The sequence below is a fragment of the Panthera leo genome, chromosome F2, assembly GCF_018350215.1.
Source record: "Panthera leo isolate Ple1 chromosome F2, P.leo_Ple1_pat1.1, whole genome shotgun sequence".
Classification (NCBI taxonomy): Eukaryota; Metazoa; Chordata; class Mammalia; order Carnivora; family Felidae; genus Panthera; species Panthera leo.
This window is the reverse complement of record NC_056695.1, coordinates 17,836,156-17,854,474: the sequence shown is the minus strand read 5'-3', so window position 1 is coordinate 17,854,474 and position 18,319 is coordinate 17,836,156. Positions and strand designations below refer to the sequence as shown.

The following is an 18,319-nucleotide window of genomic DNA, read 5'->3' as shown; positions in this document are numbered from 1 at the left end:
CCCCCCCCCCTCCCTTTTTTTTTTTTTGTGTTGCCACAGTGCTTTCATTTTGTGGATGAAGCAGTAATCTATTCTATTTTCCTGCTAGTACTTTTCAGAGCATGTCTTTTAATATTAACACACAAGGTTCTCATGCGTCTGTCCTTTGCTTTTCATACAGGGAATGTAGAGTCCATTTCCTAGACTGATTTTGTGAAACATAGCTCTGTTCTCCTGCCTTAGTTTATGAAGGCTTAACTTTAAATGCCTCCACAGACTTCTGTGCTCTACCGTATGGCTTATCTGTAGTGGAGCATTACTAGACATAGAGTGACCCCTCAGAGGCTACCAAAGTGAGTAGGAATTTGAATGCCCTTTTTCAGGATGCATGCTCCCCCTAACTTCTCCTGTCACCCTGAGTCTGTAGAACCTGTCTGATTGCTACTGGTATTTCCCTGTTCTTGTTCACCATTATTTCAGGGCCTTCAGAGAATTTGTTGCTTCTTTCCCCTGTAGTTGCATATAATCTCCCTCTCTGCTTCTGTTCTTTATCCCTTTTACTCTTTGCCATATGCTTCCTTCTCAGTTTAAAGAAATTTTTTTTCTTTTCTTCCTTTTCCTGTTGTTTCTCCTATATACTATCTAATTTTTATATGTCTCTGTGGTATTTTTTTTAATAGCCATTGCCTATGAGAATACAGTAGTTTGAGAAATCAGCTAATGACATTTATAATGTGCACTCTAGCAGTTTTCATTTTTGTTCATGAGAGAACTTTGGAGGCTTTGTATATTTTTAGTTTCTGAATTCAGTCTATCTACTGGATTAAATGGGGACTTACTATTCTATTTTTTCCCCCAGATTGTGTTCTCAGCCAGATCTTTGAAGTATTGTTTTGTTCTGACAAGAGCAGTAGAGGAAGTTTTAAAATATCCCTTTAGCAGATCAGTTTCTGAGTTATCTTGTCAGTTTTTAGGCTGTTTTTCCTGTCGTGTTTTTGTTACTCATTGCCAGAACACGTGGAAAAACATTCAAGGGCACTAAGGTTAAAAAACCATTATATATTCAGAACATGGATATGGTGGACATAATAGGAAAAAAACAATAGATTTTAAATGTTCATGTTTTGCTCAGGTTAAGTGTGAGGTAATACAGCAAAGTAGTTAAGAGAGTGGATTCTGGAGTGTGCCCGTCTCGGTTTGAATCTTGGCTGTAGCATTTACAAGTTCTGTGACGTCGAGGAAGTTATTAAAATACCTTTATGTGTCAGTTTCTATGTTGATAAAATTGAGAGTCTAAAAATACCCACTTCACAGAGTATTTGTGATTATTAAATGAGTAGATACATATAAAACACTTAGAATAGTACCCACCTTGTAACTGTTGGTAGCCATTACTGTCACTATGATTACTTTTATTTCTAAGTTTAATATTTGGCCTGCTCCCGCCTTTAAGGTTTCCATTTTGTCATGCAAAGCCTATGGTACACAATTTAAATTGAATATCAGTTCATCCTGGAAGTCACATCAAACCCTCGGTTACAAACCCAGAGGATGGGTAAAAATGCAGACTTTTAAAAGAGGGCTAATATAGTAGATTTATGCTGAAATCTTCTATGAAACTTTGAAACAAAAATTGCTGAGTGAAGAAAGCTGGGCAAAGCTGGACAGCATATCTTAACTCTAAATATTTGAATTTTCTAAGAAAAGTTATTTAGCCACTTCTTGGTTAAACGATTGGAGACTATTTTACAAGCTTCTCTTAAATTGCTTGTAATTTAACATAAATGAGTTTTCTAACCAAACATATGATACTTGTAAAAAAGTCGAAATTTCCATTTTAAGAATGTGTTTAATGCTAGTAGATAATCAGGAAAAATGAAAAACCTTCTGTTTTGTAGTGTGCCAATGTTTAATTCGTTTTACAAATTGTTATTTTTTTATTCTTAGAGTTTCATGAGATACCCATCTCGTGTTTGTAAATTTACTAGTAAAATTACAATGATAAATTCTTTCTCATATTACTGAATACAAAGGAGGGACGGAGGAACATCCAAACTATACTTGTTATTAAACTATATGATAAAATATTCATTTGACTACCTGATGTTTTTGTTCCCTTAAAACAGATTTAAAGTAGCTAATACCTCAGGCTACTTACTTCTGAATTGATGTAGCAGAGGTCGGACTTTATAAATTTTTGAATTATGGTTTTCTTTCTTTAGAATATTTACAGGGTCAACAAGGCTAGATGGAAATGCTATTGGTAAGTATATACGTTTATTTCACTTACAAATTGGTTTTTTGGCTAAAAAAACTTGAAAGCTAAAAAAATGTATATCTGTTTATATTATAGTGGATTTTGTCCGTTGGCTCTGTGCTGTGTCTATGGATGAATTACTTTCCACTACACACCCAAGAATGTTTAGTCTACAAAAAATAGTAGAAATATCCTATTACAACATGGGAAGAATAAGACTGCAGTGGTCTCGAATTTGGGAAGTTATTGGTGATCATTTTAATAAGGTATTTGAATAATTAGAAGATACGCTTACATTTGTAATATTTTTCGTGTTTTGAAATTCCTTATAATGTAATTGAGGCTTTTTCCTATTCTAGCTTTTCTAAATTACATTTTTGTAATTGAAAATAGAAAACCGTTTGAATCCTGTTTTTCTTTTTAGAAGTGATTACCTTAAGTTTTAAGAATTTAGTTAAAGTGTATTTTTCTTGTTGAGAAATATTATCAGTACACCTCGTGTCTTTGTGGAGAATCTTAGGATTTACCTGTCTATGCTATGAGTTCTATACTTTTTCTAAAAGAAAAATGAAGAGATGGATTTTCACTGCTGACATTAGCACCCTGTATTTCTGTTGCCATTACAGGTTGGCTGTAATCCTAATGAAGATGTAGCTATTTTTGCAGTAGACTCCTTGAGGCAATTGTCAATGAAGTTCTTAGAGAAAGGGGAGCTTGCTAATTTCAGATTCCAGAAGGATTTCTTAAGACCTTTTGAACATATAATGAAACGAAACAGGTATTACATTTGTTGAATTGCTTAATATCATAAAAATACTTTATTATTTTCCTCAGAAGGGGGAGAAACAGAAGAAAGGAAAAAAAACTGATGGGTTTTATCTGTGTGTATATCCACGCAATTATATTAATATTTTAGGTCCCCAACAATTCGAGATATGGTTGTACGTTGTATAGCACAGATGGTTAATTCTCAAGCTGCTAACATTCGGTCCGGATGGAAGAACATTTTCTCTGTGTTTCATCTAGCTGCATCTGATCAAGATGAAAGCATAGTGGAACTTGCATTCCAAACAACAGGGCACATTGTCAGTGAGTATTCTTCTGGCTGTGTTCAAGTTAAAAACAAAACAAAACAAAAAAATGTGTTCCAGAGATAATACAAGTGTAAGATTATGGACCTGTTATGGGTTTAAGTTTACTAAGTTTTGCCTGTAGAAACAGAATAAATAATGAGTGTAATACTGTTATTACATTATTATAGTTAACATTTATCGAACGTTTACTGGTATGGCAAACACAATACATACTCTGAATGTGTTTCCTTCAGTCTTCACAACAGCTCTATGAGATAAGTATTTTCATTATCCCCTTTTTAATAGATCAGGAAACTCGGGCCCAGTGAGGTTAAGGTGAATGATGGAATTGGGATTCAAAGCCAGGGAAAGGTTTTTGACCACTGTGTTACACAGCCTCCTTTGACTGTAAAGGAGAATGAAATACTTAGGATGTAAGTTAAGCCTGATTGAAAGATAATGATGACCATTATCATTTTTTATAGATTAAGAAACTGAAATACAGATGGGTTAAATGTAATTCAAGACCTGCTGATTCAGTACCTACTGTGTACTGTCACTGCATTAGGTGCTGGGTTTATAGTGTAAACAGAACACAGACCTGTGTCCCTGTCCCCTACTACTCAAAGCAGTCAAGTAAGCAGTGATGACAGACATGAGGCCATGTCTGTTAGACATCGAAACCCTTAACCGTTAAGTATGCTCTTACATCTAGGGGTTGATGTTTTTTGTTGCAGGTAAGAATAATTGAAAAATTATAATTATCTTGATATATTTTCCACCCTTTTAGCTCTTGTGTTTGAAAAACACTTTCCAGCGACCATTGATTCTTTCCAGGATGCAGTGAAGTGTTTGTCTGAATTTGCGTGCAATGCAGCTTTCCCAGACACAAGTATGGAAGCAATTCGACTTATTCGCCATTGTGCAAAATATGTGTCTGATAGACCTCAGGTATAGCGTCATTTAGTAAACAAAATTATGCTGAGTATTTATTTCCAGTCTGAGATAGAAGTTTATTTGGGAATCCAGGGTATATGAAGCATTTATTTTTCAGTAAACCCCAAAATTATCTAAGTTTGATTCTGACTGAAGTGTTTAGAAATGATAGCTATTATTTATTAAAGGTGTCAGGTGTTTTTCTGAGTATTTCACATGTATTAACTTGTTTAGTCTTCTACACTTTATGGGATAGGTAGTGTTTATAGCCCCATACAGATAAGGCGTCTGAGGCACAGAGAAGTTAAAAAAAAGTCTCCATGGTTGCAGGGCTAGTAAAGGAGACCTAGGGTTTGAACCAAGCCTGTGTTTTTAGCCATTTCTGTATACTGTTTCCTACATGTTGTGCTGTGCAGTACTGAGGTTGACTGTGTGGGTGATTGTAGGCTTAAACAGTGAAGTAAAAGGTCAAATTGGCTGCCAGCCTTATCTTGCGTATCTGAATCTGTCTCTGTAACTGTCATCAAGAAAAGTGGTGCATTGCAGAAAGATTTTACTGCACACCAACTTGGACCTATGGGGTGCTTAGTACTTTTTACATACATCAACTCATTTGACCTTCACACTTCCCAGGGGTGGTTAGTGTGGCTGCATGGTGTCATAACCATGAAATGATAAAAATGGAAACCTGATTTAACCTGGCATAAAAAGCAGAAAAGCTGGTGTCAGAGTTGAAGCTGAAACCAACTTTTGGATTCTAGTCCAGTGCTCTTTTTAAGCAGTTGTAATCTCCATCTTTTTATAAATTGTTATTTATCAAAGTGCTGACTTTGAATTTGTAAAACATTTAAAAAATTTGTTTGCTGAAATATTGTACAGGTGTTATATTTTGCCTTAAGTATATCTACCTTTCTTCTTGAAGGCTTTCAAGGAATACACAAGCGATGATATGAATGTAGCGCCTGAAGACAGGGTGTGGGTGAGAGGATGGTTCCCAATTCTCTTTGAGTTATCCTGTATCATCAACAGATGCAAATTAGATGTAAGAACCAGGTAACAATCAGTGTTTGTAACTACAATTTTGAAAGGCTCATTTTGACTTAAATTAACTTTTCTCATGTGAACACAAGTTCGATAGTTAAAGGCCCTAAGTCCGTCGTAAGTCAGGTGTTTTATCAATATAGCAATTATTAGACAGATTTTAAAATATGTTAAATGGAGCAACAGTAAAAATGGAAATACATTACTTTTCCTTAACATTTTCTTATAGCATCCTACTTTGAGTTTTAGCTTCTGTGTTCATTTGTTCACACATTCTATCTTTTCATATGTTTGTTTCCAATTAGAAATTGAAGTTAGTGGCAAAATTTATTTTATTTCCTGATGAATGCTAGAAGAATCTCCAAATGCACACGCTTGGTGGATTTTAGATAAAGAACCATTTCTCTTTGAAGACTGGTCAGTAACAGTTTTGAATAATGTAGGTCTATTAAAAAGAAGTGAGATCTTTCAAAAATACATTCTCATTAAAAGATCTATATGAATGTATAGTCCATTTGCAAAGAAACGATTATGGATGTAATGTAACTGGATAAGCATTCAGTATGTACTTCTTATGTTACAGCTCCTGTCAATCCCATAGTAAAATTTTTATCATAACTACCTTTTTGACTGCCAAATTGAAATTGCCAGTTTGTATATCCTGTTACCTGTCAACAAGTGCTTGAGGCATCATGAGTTCAATTTTGTGTTTAAATACAATCCTTCTTTTACGTATCCCATCTTCTTTTTAGGGAGAATCGTTAGTCATTTTGCCAATTAACTTCATTGAATTTTTAAACTATACCGGTAGTACATACAAACTTATAACATATCAATGATAGAACTATAATGAAGGAATGAATTTCTCCTTCCTCACTTTATGCCACAACCAGCCTCATCCCCATCCAAGGTTAAGTGTGATACGTATCCTAAGAAATTTCATTTTTATTTGTTATAAAGAGAGATTTTTATGAAATTACATTAAGTAATCCAAAATAAGACTCAAACCTTGGGAATTTGTCAGAGAATTTAGTAATCATAAGAACTTATACGGCATTTTATTTTGCATTTAGACATTGAGGATTATTTGGCAGTGGACCTGTTAGGAGCTTGATAAACTTCAAGATAACCCCTGATTCATATTAATCTAAATTATTAAGATTTACAATTTTCTGTTGTCCAGCCACCTCAGTGGAGCAACCAACATATCATGATGGACAAGTCTTATAAACTCAGTACCCCCTCACTGCCCTTGTTTGTTTGTAGAAACTTATTTGACAAAGGACCTACCTGCTTTCTTAGCTTTTGAGCCTGTCCTTGTCGGGGATCATCCTGCTTTCCTTCTTGCCATATCCCATGTTCAGATAATGGAGGAGTTTTAGTTGTTAAAGAGAAGAGAAAATATATCTTCTAGCTAGTAAAGGAGAGGAAAAATATGAGTAAACTTTGTTCAGTAATGGCTTTTTCTTATTTCATTCCAGGATTTGTAAGGGCTGATATGTAGACTACATTTAAAAATGTAGTACCATGGAGGAACGTGGGTGGCTCAGTCAATTAACGGCCCAACTCTTGATTTTGGCTCAGGTCATGATCTCATGGTTGTGAAATCAAACACCATGTCAGCTCCACACTGAGCGTGGAGCCTGCTAAAGATTCTTTGTCTCTCCCTCTGTCCCTCTTCCCCACTCATGCACACTCTCTCTCTCACTAAAATGTAATGCCATGATTTGTATAACAGATTAATTACACAGTACTTTCACATATGTTTTTATTTGATTGCCTCAAAATTCTATGGATTTAGGATTGGTTCATTAACCTAGGGTCTCAAACACTATTTTTCCCTATGTCAGCAACTTAAGTATTGCTTTCAAAAAGACTTCTTGAACAGTGAAAATCCTTGGAAGCCTCTGTGGATTTGTGTTTGGTTTCGGGGCCTGGAAGAAACAGGATTCCTCTTACCCCAGCTGTGGGAGTTGGCATCCAGTTACTTAGAGTGGGAAGAAATGGATTTCAAGCTCAGGAGATGGAGGAAAAAGGAGCCTTGTTCTGTTGTAGGGAAACAAGGAGTTTTGATAGGCTTCTCCCACAGAAGAGAGGGTGTTTCTTCTGTAGGAATTTGTTTACTACGGTTTCCTTACTTTTTGTTATATACATTAGATATCTTATGGGTCAGATAAAGTGCTGTGAACTTACTGTAGGACCAAACTACTACTATGTTACTTTACATGTTTATTTAACAAATATTTATTTAGAGCCTGTTATGTGCCAGACTTGTACAAGGCCTGGAGGTAGCACAGCAGTAAATGAGCTGGACTGTGAACCAGTCCTTACGGAGTGTTTCAGAGAAAATTTTATAATGGCTTATCATCAGACATTTTAGAGAAAATTTTGTAATGGCTTATCATCAGACTTTTTAAAATATAAGCCTTTTCTAAATGGAGGGATATCTATATTTTGTTAGAAGAAAATAACATATAGAGAAAAGATCAAGCTTTTTAATGGTTACCTGAAGGCATTATTATTTAGAGGAAGGTAATAAAGAATCAGGAAGACAATGTTGAGTTTTAGTTTTAACACTTAAACAAAAGATAGTGAATGTGATACTAAGCAGTTTATTCAATAGATACTTACTGTGTGCCTCATGGGTGACAGGCATTGCTCTGTGCCTAGAATACGGTGGGCAGCAAACCACTCACATGAATGTCATAGTCAATCAGTTTTATAATTCCTTTTGTTTACAGATGCTATATGAACAATTATAGTGTTAGCTAAAAAGTCCTATAAATTTTCCAGAACTTCATTTTATGATGATCTTTTGCAATCTTTATTACCTTTTACAACTTTTAAATGTGGGAAGGATAGGGTGGGAGTGAAGGAAAGATGAAATAAAACATTGTAAGGCCAAGGCTTTTGGAGTTTTTCCCTACAAAATGCATCCTAAAGAAACCTAGTTTATAGCTGAAATTTCCTTTTTTTTTTTTTTTTAAATGTTTATTTATTATTGAGAGACCGAGAGACACATGAGCAGGGGAGGGTTAGAGACACATGAGCATGAGCAGGGGAGAGTTAGAGAGAGTGGGAGACACAGAATCTGAAGTAGGCTCCAGGCCCTGAGCTGTCAGCACAGAGCCCGACGCAGCGCTCGAACTCACGTACTGTGAGATCATAACCTGAGCCGAAGTTGGTCGCCTAACCAACTGAGCCACCCAGGCACCCCTATAGCTGAAATTTCTTAAAATTGAATATCACGTGTTAGTTTAAAACTATTTCTAAACTTTTTCACTAGCTTTATGAACTCTGAAAACTATTTTAAGAGGGGATTCTGATGCAGCATGCTTTTTTGTATTCCAGTTTTTCTACTTGTGTTTTATCATTTTAGGGGTTTAACAGTAATGTTCGAAATAATGAAAACTTATGGCCACACTTACGAAAAACACTGGTGGCAGGATTTATTTAGAATTGTTTTCAGAATCTTTGACAACATGAAATTACCAGAACAGCAGACAGAGGTAAGAGAAAATGAAATTTTATTTAACACAGTCAAGTTAAAAGGTTCTTAATACTTTTCCTAATACAGTTTACTATTTCAAATTAAGGACATGGAAAAGAAAAAAACTAGAGAATTTTTCATTATAATAAAAGGTATGTCTTTATAAATAAAGAACAGTATTTGGGGATAGAACTGAGTTAATGAATTGGTTGTTTTCAGTGACTTCTGGTTTCTTTTTTCTTTTAAAAAACATTTTTTAAAAAAAATCTTATTTCTGAGAGAGAGACAGAGTACGAGCAGGGGTCGGGGGGCAGAGAGAGAGAGGGACACACAGAATCCAAAGCAGGCTCCAGGCTCTGGGCTGTCAGCATATAGCCCGACAAGGGCCTCAAACTCACAAAACGCGAGTTCATGACCTGAGCTGAAGTCGGACGTTTAACCAACTGAGCCACCCAGATGCCCCTGGTTTCTTTTTTTCATTTGAATATTGCCACAACTACAAATACCAGTAGTTTTCTTTTAGTATTCATAGTGACCTCTTATTCTGAAGTGAATAAAGAATACATAGTGATGTCTTATTTTATTTCAATGTATTTTACTACAAACCAATTATAGTATGCATTTCAGTAAATGTAGGGAAGAGAGAGCCTCAAGTTTTCTTATTTTGTCTCATACAGCTATATTAAATGCAAACTTTGGGGACTCTCTGGCCTGTACAAAGTTTTACTTTAGATCTGTGTTTTTTAAATCTACAGGTAGACTCTTACTTAAAAAGTCTTATTAAGTAGACAGATGTATATGCACTGTCACAAAACTGTATATGAAAATAACAGTCCAGATTAGTCTTTATATACTTGAGAAAAATAAATTCTTTACTTTGCATGGCCTTATTCACCATTTACGGTATTTTCAAGAACCATACTTCACAAAAGTTTTATTTTAAATTTATGCTAAACCCATTTGGATAAATTCTTATCATTTTCTTCTTGTTTATTTCTCTTTTATATTCTGTCATATTCTAGAGCAAGGCCAGCTGTTGTTATTCATGCATATTGTTTTGAGAAGTCATAATGTTAATAGCAAGACGATTCAGTGGTAATTTTTTATAATCAAAAATAATGGAAAAAATATTTAAAGTATTTTATATATAGATGGTTATGGAACAGTGGAGAAAAATAGATCTTGTACTGAGTTGAAGTGAATGGAATATTCTAGAGGGAAGTGAGTGCTCTGAAAGGAACGTGAACAGACTTAGCTTTTAAATATGCAAAATTTTTTTTTTTTTTTTTTTTTTTTTTTTTTTTTAATTTTTTTTTTTCAACATTTTTTATTTTTATTTTTGGGACAGAGAGAGACAGAGCATGAACGGGGGAGGGGCAGAGAGAGAGGGAGACACAGAATCGGAAACAGGCTCCAGGCTCCGAGCCATCAGCCCAGAGCCTGACGCGGGGCTCGAACTCACGGACCGTGAGATCGTGACCTGGCTGAAGTCGGACGCTTAACCGACTGCGCCACCCAGGCGCCCCAGCAAAATTTTTTTCTTGAATTCTGGTGGTTGATGAATGGTCTGACCTTCTTTTAACAACTTTTCCCCCTAGAAAGCTGAATGGATGACTACAACTTGTAATCATGCACTTTATGCAATTTGTGATGTGTTCACCCAGTATTTAGAAGTACTCAGTGATGTACTTTTGGATGATATTTTTGCCCAGCTCTACTGGTGTGTGCAGCAAGGTAGGTCTATAGCAAATAGTGACACAAAGTGTTAAATATGGCCCTGGCAATACATAAATGAATTGCTCTTTTCTTTTCTAGACAATGAGCAGTTAGCACGATCTGGTACAAACTGCTTAGAGAATGTTGTTATTCTGAATGGTGAGAAGTTTACCCTAGAAATCTGGGATAAAACTTGTAACTGCACACTGGATATCTTCAAAACCACAATCCCACATGCGTAAGAAGATTTTTTACAACTTTATATTTGTATATTGAACGATCGACCTAAAAAGTTTGATAGTAACTAGTGATTTCTTACAACAGAAATCCTTTTAAAAATACCTCAGTGTTCCATGAATTTGCATTTATTGCAAATCAGAGTCCTATAAGCCATAACAAATACAAATACTTGAATTAGATTATTTATAAACCAGACCCTTGAGTCTGATTGGTCATGTGGTTATTGGTCACATTGAAGTGATTCTACTTGTACAAGGTTTTAATTATCCAGATTAAAGCAAGCAGTGGTTTTGGATTGGGGGGTGAAAAACTCAACATATATTTCAGTTACTGTAGATTTAATAATCTAAGGAAAATTAATTTGCAAATATGTTTTACAGTTAATTGTCATCTTCTGATGGATTAGTTTGGAATTGTAGTGAAGGAGTTTTTATCAGCGGAGAGACTAAGACATAGTGTCACTAAATGACTAATAAATAGCACCTGGATTATTTGTACAACATAATTGAATTTACTTACCAGCTCAGCTTTTGGGGCTCTCTGACCTGCACAAATCTACTACTTTTAAATCTGCTGAATAAGATGATATAAAGCGTACTTAAAACATCTTATTAAGTAGGCACACGTATATGTATGTGTATGTGTATAAAACTTACATGAAAACTATGATTCACATTTTTAAACATCATAAACTTTTTCTTGACATGAGTTAAGTATATTTGCGCTGACATGATCCCCTTCTAAGTATCCTAATAAATAGGACATCAGAAGTTAAACAAAAGGGACACACCTCTAGGAAAGCAGTCTGTAGGTGGTCATACACTGAAAGGACAACTGTTGGTCAGATTTTCTTATTTTTTTGGTACACATTTTGTTGGAGCAACCTACCTGACCGATGACCCATTTTTGTCAGTTTATCTGTAGCCCTTATGTCAAAAGATGGTATGAATTCTTGCCTAGCCATTTTCCCTTTGAAGTCTTCACAAAAACCAGTCAGGCTGAACTTCCTTTTTTTGTTTTTAAGAACTGCTTCTGTTTTAGTTTATTAAACTACACATTCAAGTTAAGGTACGTGATCTTAAAGATCATCTAATAAGCATTTCTTCATAGAAACTGTGCCAGAGTTCTTTCTATACGGAACTGAAATGATGTCTCTAGCCCCTATCTACCCAATTCCCAGGAGCTCCTGCTTCTCACAAGCAAGAACTTGGGCCTTAATCATCTTTCTATTCCAAGTACCCAATCCAGGGGTGGCAAGTCATTTCCCCTTTGGGGCCAAATTTTATTTCACTTATTGTTATACATTAAAAAAAAAAAAATAGAATCAGGGCGCCTGAGTGGCGCAGTCAGTTAAGGGTCCAACTCTTGTTCTTGGCTCAGGTCATGATCTCACAATTCATGAGTTTGAGTACTGCGCCAGCCTCTGTGCTGACAACATGGAGCCTGCTGGGGATTCTCTTTCTCTCTCTGTGCCCCTCCCCCACTTGCTCTCGAGTATGCACGTGCTTGCTCTCTGTCTTTCAAATAAATAAACTTTAAAAGAATAGAATCTAAAGAGTTCTATGAATTTCTTAAAAGTCTCAAACTTTTCTCAGTCTCAGTTTATAGAGAATATATAATGGCATTAATACTTACTATAAAGTTTTTGAAACTTTTCAGAAGTAGTTTTTGGGTTTGTTTTTTTTAAATGATGACCAGAGTACCCTTTTAATTATGCTAGTTAATTGTTTCCTGGAGGTACATATTTTAAACTTTTCACTAGATTTTTTTTTTTAGTAAATTGTTTTTAGCAGTAATCAAAGAAGGATTATATTGTTTTTGGCATATTTTTGTGACTTTTTTCTGCCTGTTTGAAAACATGTTTGATGTGTCCTGTTTCACACTTTCAATGACTGGTGTGATTTTGGTATTTTAAAGGCTCTTGACCTGGCGTCCCTCTTCTGGAGAAACTGCTCCCCCACCTCTGTCTCCTGTGAGTGAAAAGCAGCTGGTAAGTTTTCATAAATAAGGCATATTTAAAATTGTTTTTGAGAAGTAATTTTCTGATGGGCCAAATTCTTTTATATGAGTCCAGGTATAGCATAGGGGCACGTGGGTGACTCAGTCAGTTAAGCATTGACTTTGGCTCAGGTCATGATCTCACAGTTTGTGGGTTCGAGCCCTGCGTTGGGCTCTATGCTGACAGCTCAGAGCCTAGAGCCTGCTTTGGATTCTTTGTCTCCCTCTCTCTCTGGTCCTCCCTCTCTCGTATGCTCTCTCTCTAAAATAAATACTAAAAAAACTTTTTTAATTAAAAAAAATAAAAATAAAAAGATGGCATAAATGTACTGTGCAGAGAATTCTTAGGTTAAATTTCATGGTGGTGAATTTCCCAGGTGGCTAAAATTTATTTCTGTAAGTGCCATGAAGGAGGTATTTTAAATTATTTTATAATACAGGTGGTCTGAGACATAGAGTAATATAATGTCCAGAGTTTTAAGAGGCAGGTATGAGGTTATGTAAAAGGATTTCCATGCCAAGTTAAAGACATTATTGGGTATTTATTTTAAGCTTTTAATTTGGATACAGTGTGACCTAAAAGAAATATTATAAAAACAGTACAAAGAATTCTAATATATGATTCACCCAATATATTTGTTTCCTAGGTCTGCCACAAGAAATTACCACAACCTTGGTGGCTTAAAGCAACAGAAATTTGTTGTCTCACAGTTCAGGAGGCCAAAGGCCCCAAATTAAGGCATCAGTAAGGCCACGTTCCCTCCAGAGGCTTTAAGGGAGAATCCTTTGCCTTTTCCAGCTTCTGGTGGCTGTTGTCAACCCTTAGCATGCATTGACTTGTACACACATCACTCCAGTCTCTGCCCCCATCTTCAGATGGCTGTATGATGTCAAATCTGTATGTATCCTGTCTGCGTTTTTCTCTTGTAAGGACACTAGCCTTCTTATGTCTGTAAGATAAGATATAAGCCGTCTCATGTCAAACTCTTTAACTTAATTCCGTCTTTAAAGACCCTGTTTCTAAGTAACCTTCATAAGTACCAGAGGTAACAAGTTAGATGTACCTTTTTAGAGCCACTGTTTGTTCAACCTATTGCAGTTTGCCCTCTGGCACCCAGAAACTAATGTTCATCTTTCAGGCCAAGTATGTTCACCCCCTTCCAATATTCCCCAAAGTTTCAACTCATTATGGCATCAGTAAGTCCAAAATCTGTTCTAAACATCATATCAAAAGTCCCAAATCTCATCATCACAGCCATCTAGATTAGGTATGTGGTCTCTTCTGGGGCATCATCCCTCCCCATCTGTGGACCTGTAAACAAATTACAGGTGGTGGGACAAGCATAGGATAAACATTGGCATCCCAAAAGGGAGAAATCGGCAGGAATAAAAGGGTAGCTGGCCCTAATAAACAAGTTGAAAACCCAACAGGGTAAATTCCATTAAGTTTCAAGGCCTGAGGATAATTCTCTGTGTCTTGATGCTCTGCCCTCTGGGCCCATGGCTCCTCCCTATGATCCTGCAGGTCTGCTCTCTAAATCATTACTTCTTACAGGTTAGCACATGTTTGCAGCCGTGCAGCTCCATCAGCCCACTTCCTGCCTGTAGAATCCCAGAAGGCTGATAACCTTCCTTCATTTTGTCCCAAGTCTGTCCTTCTCAGTCTAGGCTGGCTGTGTTTCTACCAGTAAATCATTCTTAAAATCCCTGTGGGTCTCTTGAGTGTGTCAAGAGGTTTATTCATGGATCCTTTGTAGATAACTTCCTCTCTCTCCTTGGCTTCTGCTGAGATGTTTGATTGGATCCATTGAATCCACATACCTAATGTCTTTCAACAAAAAGTTGTCTTGCTATCCAAAGAAATGCTTTCATAACAATGAGTTTTCCACTTTTAGCATCCTTTGCGGTCTGGATAGGCCAAGATCCTATCAAATTATCAAGTGCTAGTTCCTTTTTAGTTAGTAATTTCTTCCTCAATGTATCTGTGTATCCTCTCATTTTTCTGTAAACACCAAGGAGAAACCAGGCCGTATCTTCAACCTTTTGCTTGAAAATATCCTCAGCTAAATATGCAAGTTCATCACTTACAAGTTCTACTTTCCACCCAGTAGTACAACACAATTTAGCTAAGTTTTCTGCCAGTTTATAACACATGCAGAAAACCTTGGATTGCAAGTAACTTGTTCTGTGACTGTCCACAAGACAGGCAGACATTTCTAATAAATTTTAACTTGATAAATGAGTAGTACATGCTACCATATATCACATGATCACAACTGAGCCAGTGGTTCTTGAAACTCACCTTTGATACACGAGTGCTTTGTTGTTGTTGTTGTTGTTGTTGTTGTTGTTGTTTTAATTTTTTTTTTTAACATTTATTTATTTTTGAGACAGGGAGAGACAGAGCATGAACAGGGGAGGGTCAGAGAGAGGGAGACACAGAATCTGAAACAGGCTTCCAGGCTCTGAGCTGTCAGCACAGAGCCCGACGCGGGGCTAGAACTCACGGACCGCAAGATCATGGCCTGAGCCGAAGTCGGCCGCTTAACCGACTGAGCCACCCAGGCGCCCCGAGTGCTTTGGATTATAAGCATGTTTCCGGGTGGAGTTATGCTCACACACTAAGATTTTACTGTTGCCTTTCTTCCATTATCCAGTAACATAGTCCCAATTTCCTTCTGAGATCTTATTAGAAGAACTTTTAACATTCATATCTCTGTCAGCATTCTATTCATGACCATTATATGTATTCTTTAGGATGACAGAAGATTTCTCTGACATGCATTTTACCTCGTTCTCCATCCTCACCAGAATTGCATTTAATGTCCATATTGCTACTAACAGTCTCTTTGAGGCAATGTAGGCTTTTTCTGTCATAAGCCTCAAAACTCTTCTAGCTTCTACCATTACCCAGTTCCAAAATCACTTCCACCCCCACTTCATGGTACCAAAATCTGTATCCATCAGTGTTGTACCAGTGAAGTGGAACCAGCAGGAAATATCTCTGTTTCTGTCTGTACATATATGTTTGTTCGTGTATGATATATGCACATACATATCTATATTTTTTTTATTTAAATTTCACAGGATTGGCTATGCAATTATTAGGGCCAATAATTTGAAACCTGTAGGGCAGACTGGAAAGCCCTGGGCAGGAGCTGCTGCTTCAGGGAAACCTGACGGCCTTTCAGCTGATCACGTGAGGCTCTGCCACATTGAGGATCATCTCCGTTACTTAAGTCAACTGGCTGTAGATGTTCACCACATTCACACAGTACCTTTACAGCAACACTTGTATTAATCACTGGATACTAGACACTAGACAGTTGACACATAAAACTAACATGACACCCAAGTTTCTCCAGATGTTATCATTTCACTGTATTTGCTTTATCATTTCCTCCCTCCCTCCCTCCCTCCCTGCCTCCTTCCTTTTTCTCTCACTCATCAACCCCGCCCCCAAGACTTCTGAGTTCTTTGAAAATAAGATGTCCTTTTATCCCTAAGTTCCTTACTCTGTTTTTCCTTTGGAAGAAGAAAAAAAAATCTTACATAACCACAGTGCAGTTAACAAAATCAGGAAATTACCATTGAAACAGTGCTATTCTCTAATCTGGCCTTATTCAGGTGTTTTGGGTTTTTTTTTAAATGTTTTTGTATTTATTTTTGAGAAATAGAGCACAGATGGGGGAGGGGCAGAATCTGAAGCAGGCTCCAGGTTCTGAGCTGTCAGCATAGAGCCCAACACAGGGCTTGAACTCGTGAACCAGGAGATCATGACCTGAGCCAAAGTTGGCTGCTCAACCAGCTGAACCAACCAGGCGCCCACGGGCTTATTCAGTTTTAAACCCAGGACGCCAGCAGGAGCATATTAGTGTCCATTGGTTGATTTGTCCCCCACAACTTTTAAATTTCTCAACTAATAGTCAATGACTAAAACTTAGATCTCATAGTAAAGTACTACTGTGAGTTTGTCTCGAGAGAGCTGTCACATCTGGAACCTTGGGGGCACGCTGCTCCATGATCCTGATCTGCAGGACTGGTCTGTTCATCACACACTCCACTTACGAAGTCCTGTTTTAAGCCCAGAATGAGCTTATTCTGTTTCCTGTTTTTCTTAAAATTGGCCCACTCCTTGCTTGCTTTGTGTCCTTTTGGTTTTTCTGCCTCTGCTGTATAGTATAGTAATTTGCAGTGTGGGCTTTAGAGTCAGCCCCAAAATAAAATCCTGACTGTGCAGTGACTGGCTCTGTGGCCTCAGCAAGTTACCTGACCTTGTGTTAGAGTGGTCTTGTGATGAGAATTAGGTCAGGGCATTCACTGCACAGAAAGCCGTTGGAGCGGCATGTGCCAGGTGAGTGCTCAGTGCCTGGGCTGCTGCAGGGCTCCCTGGGGCGAGCCAGCGGAGCCCCTCAGGACCGTCTCACCCTCTCTGTGGCTCCTTCCAGAGCTGCTGCTGCCACCCCTTCTGAGATCTGCTTCTTGCACCGTGCTTTCCTTTTCTTTCTCTTCTCTCTACGACTTACAGTTTGCCAAGAAATTATGGTATTTTCTAATGCCATTCTCAGCTGAGTATATCTTGCTGTGCACTGAAGGACTACTTTGTATTTATTTTTGTTTTTCTCATTAAACTTGTTTTTAATGGGTCTCAAAATTCTGTGACATATTTTTGGCCAAGCTGATTGTTCCATTAAAAAGTAGTGATTTTAAAACTAATAACTTAAAACTGCCACTCACACACACACACACACACACACACACACACACACACACAACAAATGGTCCACAAAACATTCTGAAGGTTTTACGATGCATTGTTACCATTAACCAGTCTTTTACTGTTAAACTTAAAAGGCCAATTGACACAAACATTTCTGAGACGTTCTTCCACCACTGAATAAGACTGGGGTGGCATTGGGGCACCTGGGTGGCTCAGTTGGTTGAGCATTGACTTCGGCTCAGGTCATAATCTTACAGTTCGTGGGTTCAAGCCCCACGTTGGGCTCTGTGCTGACAGCTGAGAGCCTGGGGCCTGCTTAGGATTCTGTGTCTCCCTCTCTCTCTGCCCCTCCCCTGTTCACGCTCTGTCTCTCTCTGTATCTCAAAAATAAACATTAAAAAAAAAAAAAAAAAAGATAGGGGTGGCGTTATTGGGGATAACGCTCATGTAGCCTGCTGAGCTTTCTGGGCAGACTTGGTCCCATTGCCAGCTCCAGCTGCCTTCTTGTCCACTGCTTTGATGGTGACCCACAGCAGCTGTCTGTCTCCTCTCCCAGAGTATGCTCTCGACACGCATAGTCTTGCCAGGAACCATATGAACGATGGCAGCACCACCAGATTTCAAGAATTTAGGGCCATCTTCCACCTTTTCCCCAGAGCAACAGTCAGTCTTCTTCGGTTCAGCAAACTTGCAAGCACTGTGAGCGTGTGACAGTCCAGCACAGGTGCATATCCAGCACTGATTTGGTGAAGGACTATTTTTTCAATATTAAAAATAGAAAAATACCCAGTTATTGTTAAAAAAAAAATTACAGAAGAAAATAGGGTAAAAAAAAAATGCAAGGCCCTTTTTATACTGTACCCTTCCAC

The 18,319-nt window shown here is 37.4% G+C and overlaps 1 protein-coding gene across 2 annotated transcripts in view; it reads left to right on the top strand.

Moving 5' to 3' along the window:
* Nucleotides 1-18,319, top strand: part of ARFGEF1 (ADP ribosylation factor guanine nucleotide exchange factor 1) — a 148,659-nt gene that overhangs the window by 116,574 nt on the left and 13,766 nt on the right. For both annotated transcript variants that reach the window (XM_042923790.1, XM_042923791.1), the window contains 10 exons: nt 2,202-2,242; nt 2,333-2,502; nt 2,863-3,014; nt 3,153-3,325; nt 4,100-4,260; nt 5,168-5,298; nt 8,666-8,795; nt 10,375-10,510; nt 10,592-10,730; nt 12,650-12,722. In XM_042923790.1, coding sequence (XP_042779724.1) covers nt 2,202-2,242; nt 2,333-2,502; nt 2,863-3,014; nt 3,153-3,325; nt 4,100-4,260; nt 5,168-5,298; nt 8,666-8,795; nt 10,375-10,510; nt 10,592-10,730; nt 12,650-12,722 — 1,306 coding nt within the window. The remainder of the gene's footprint in view (nt 1-2,201; nt 2,243-2,332; nt 2,503-2,862; nt 3,015-3,152; nt 3,326-4,099; nt 4,261-5,167; nt 5,299-8,665; nt 8,796-10,374; nt 10,511-10,591; nt 10,731-12,649; nt 12,723-18,319) is intronic.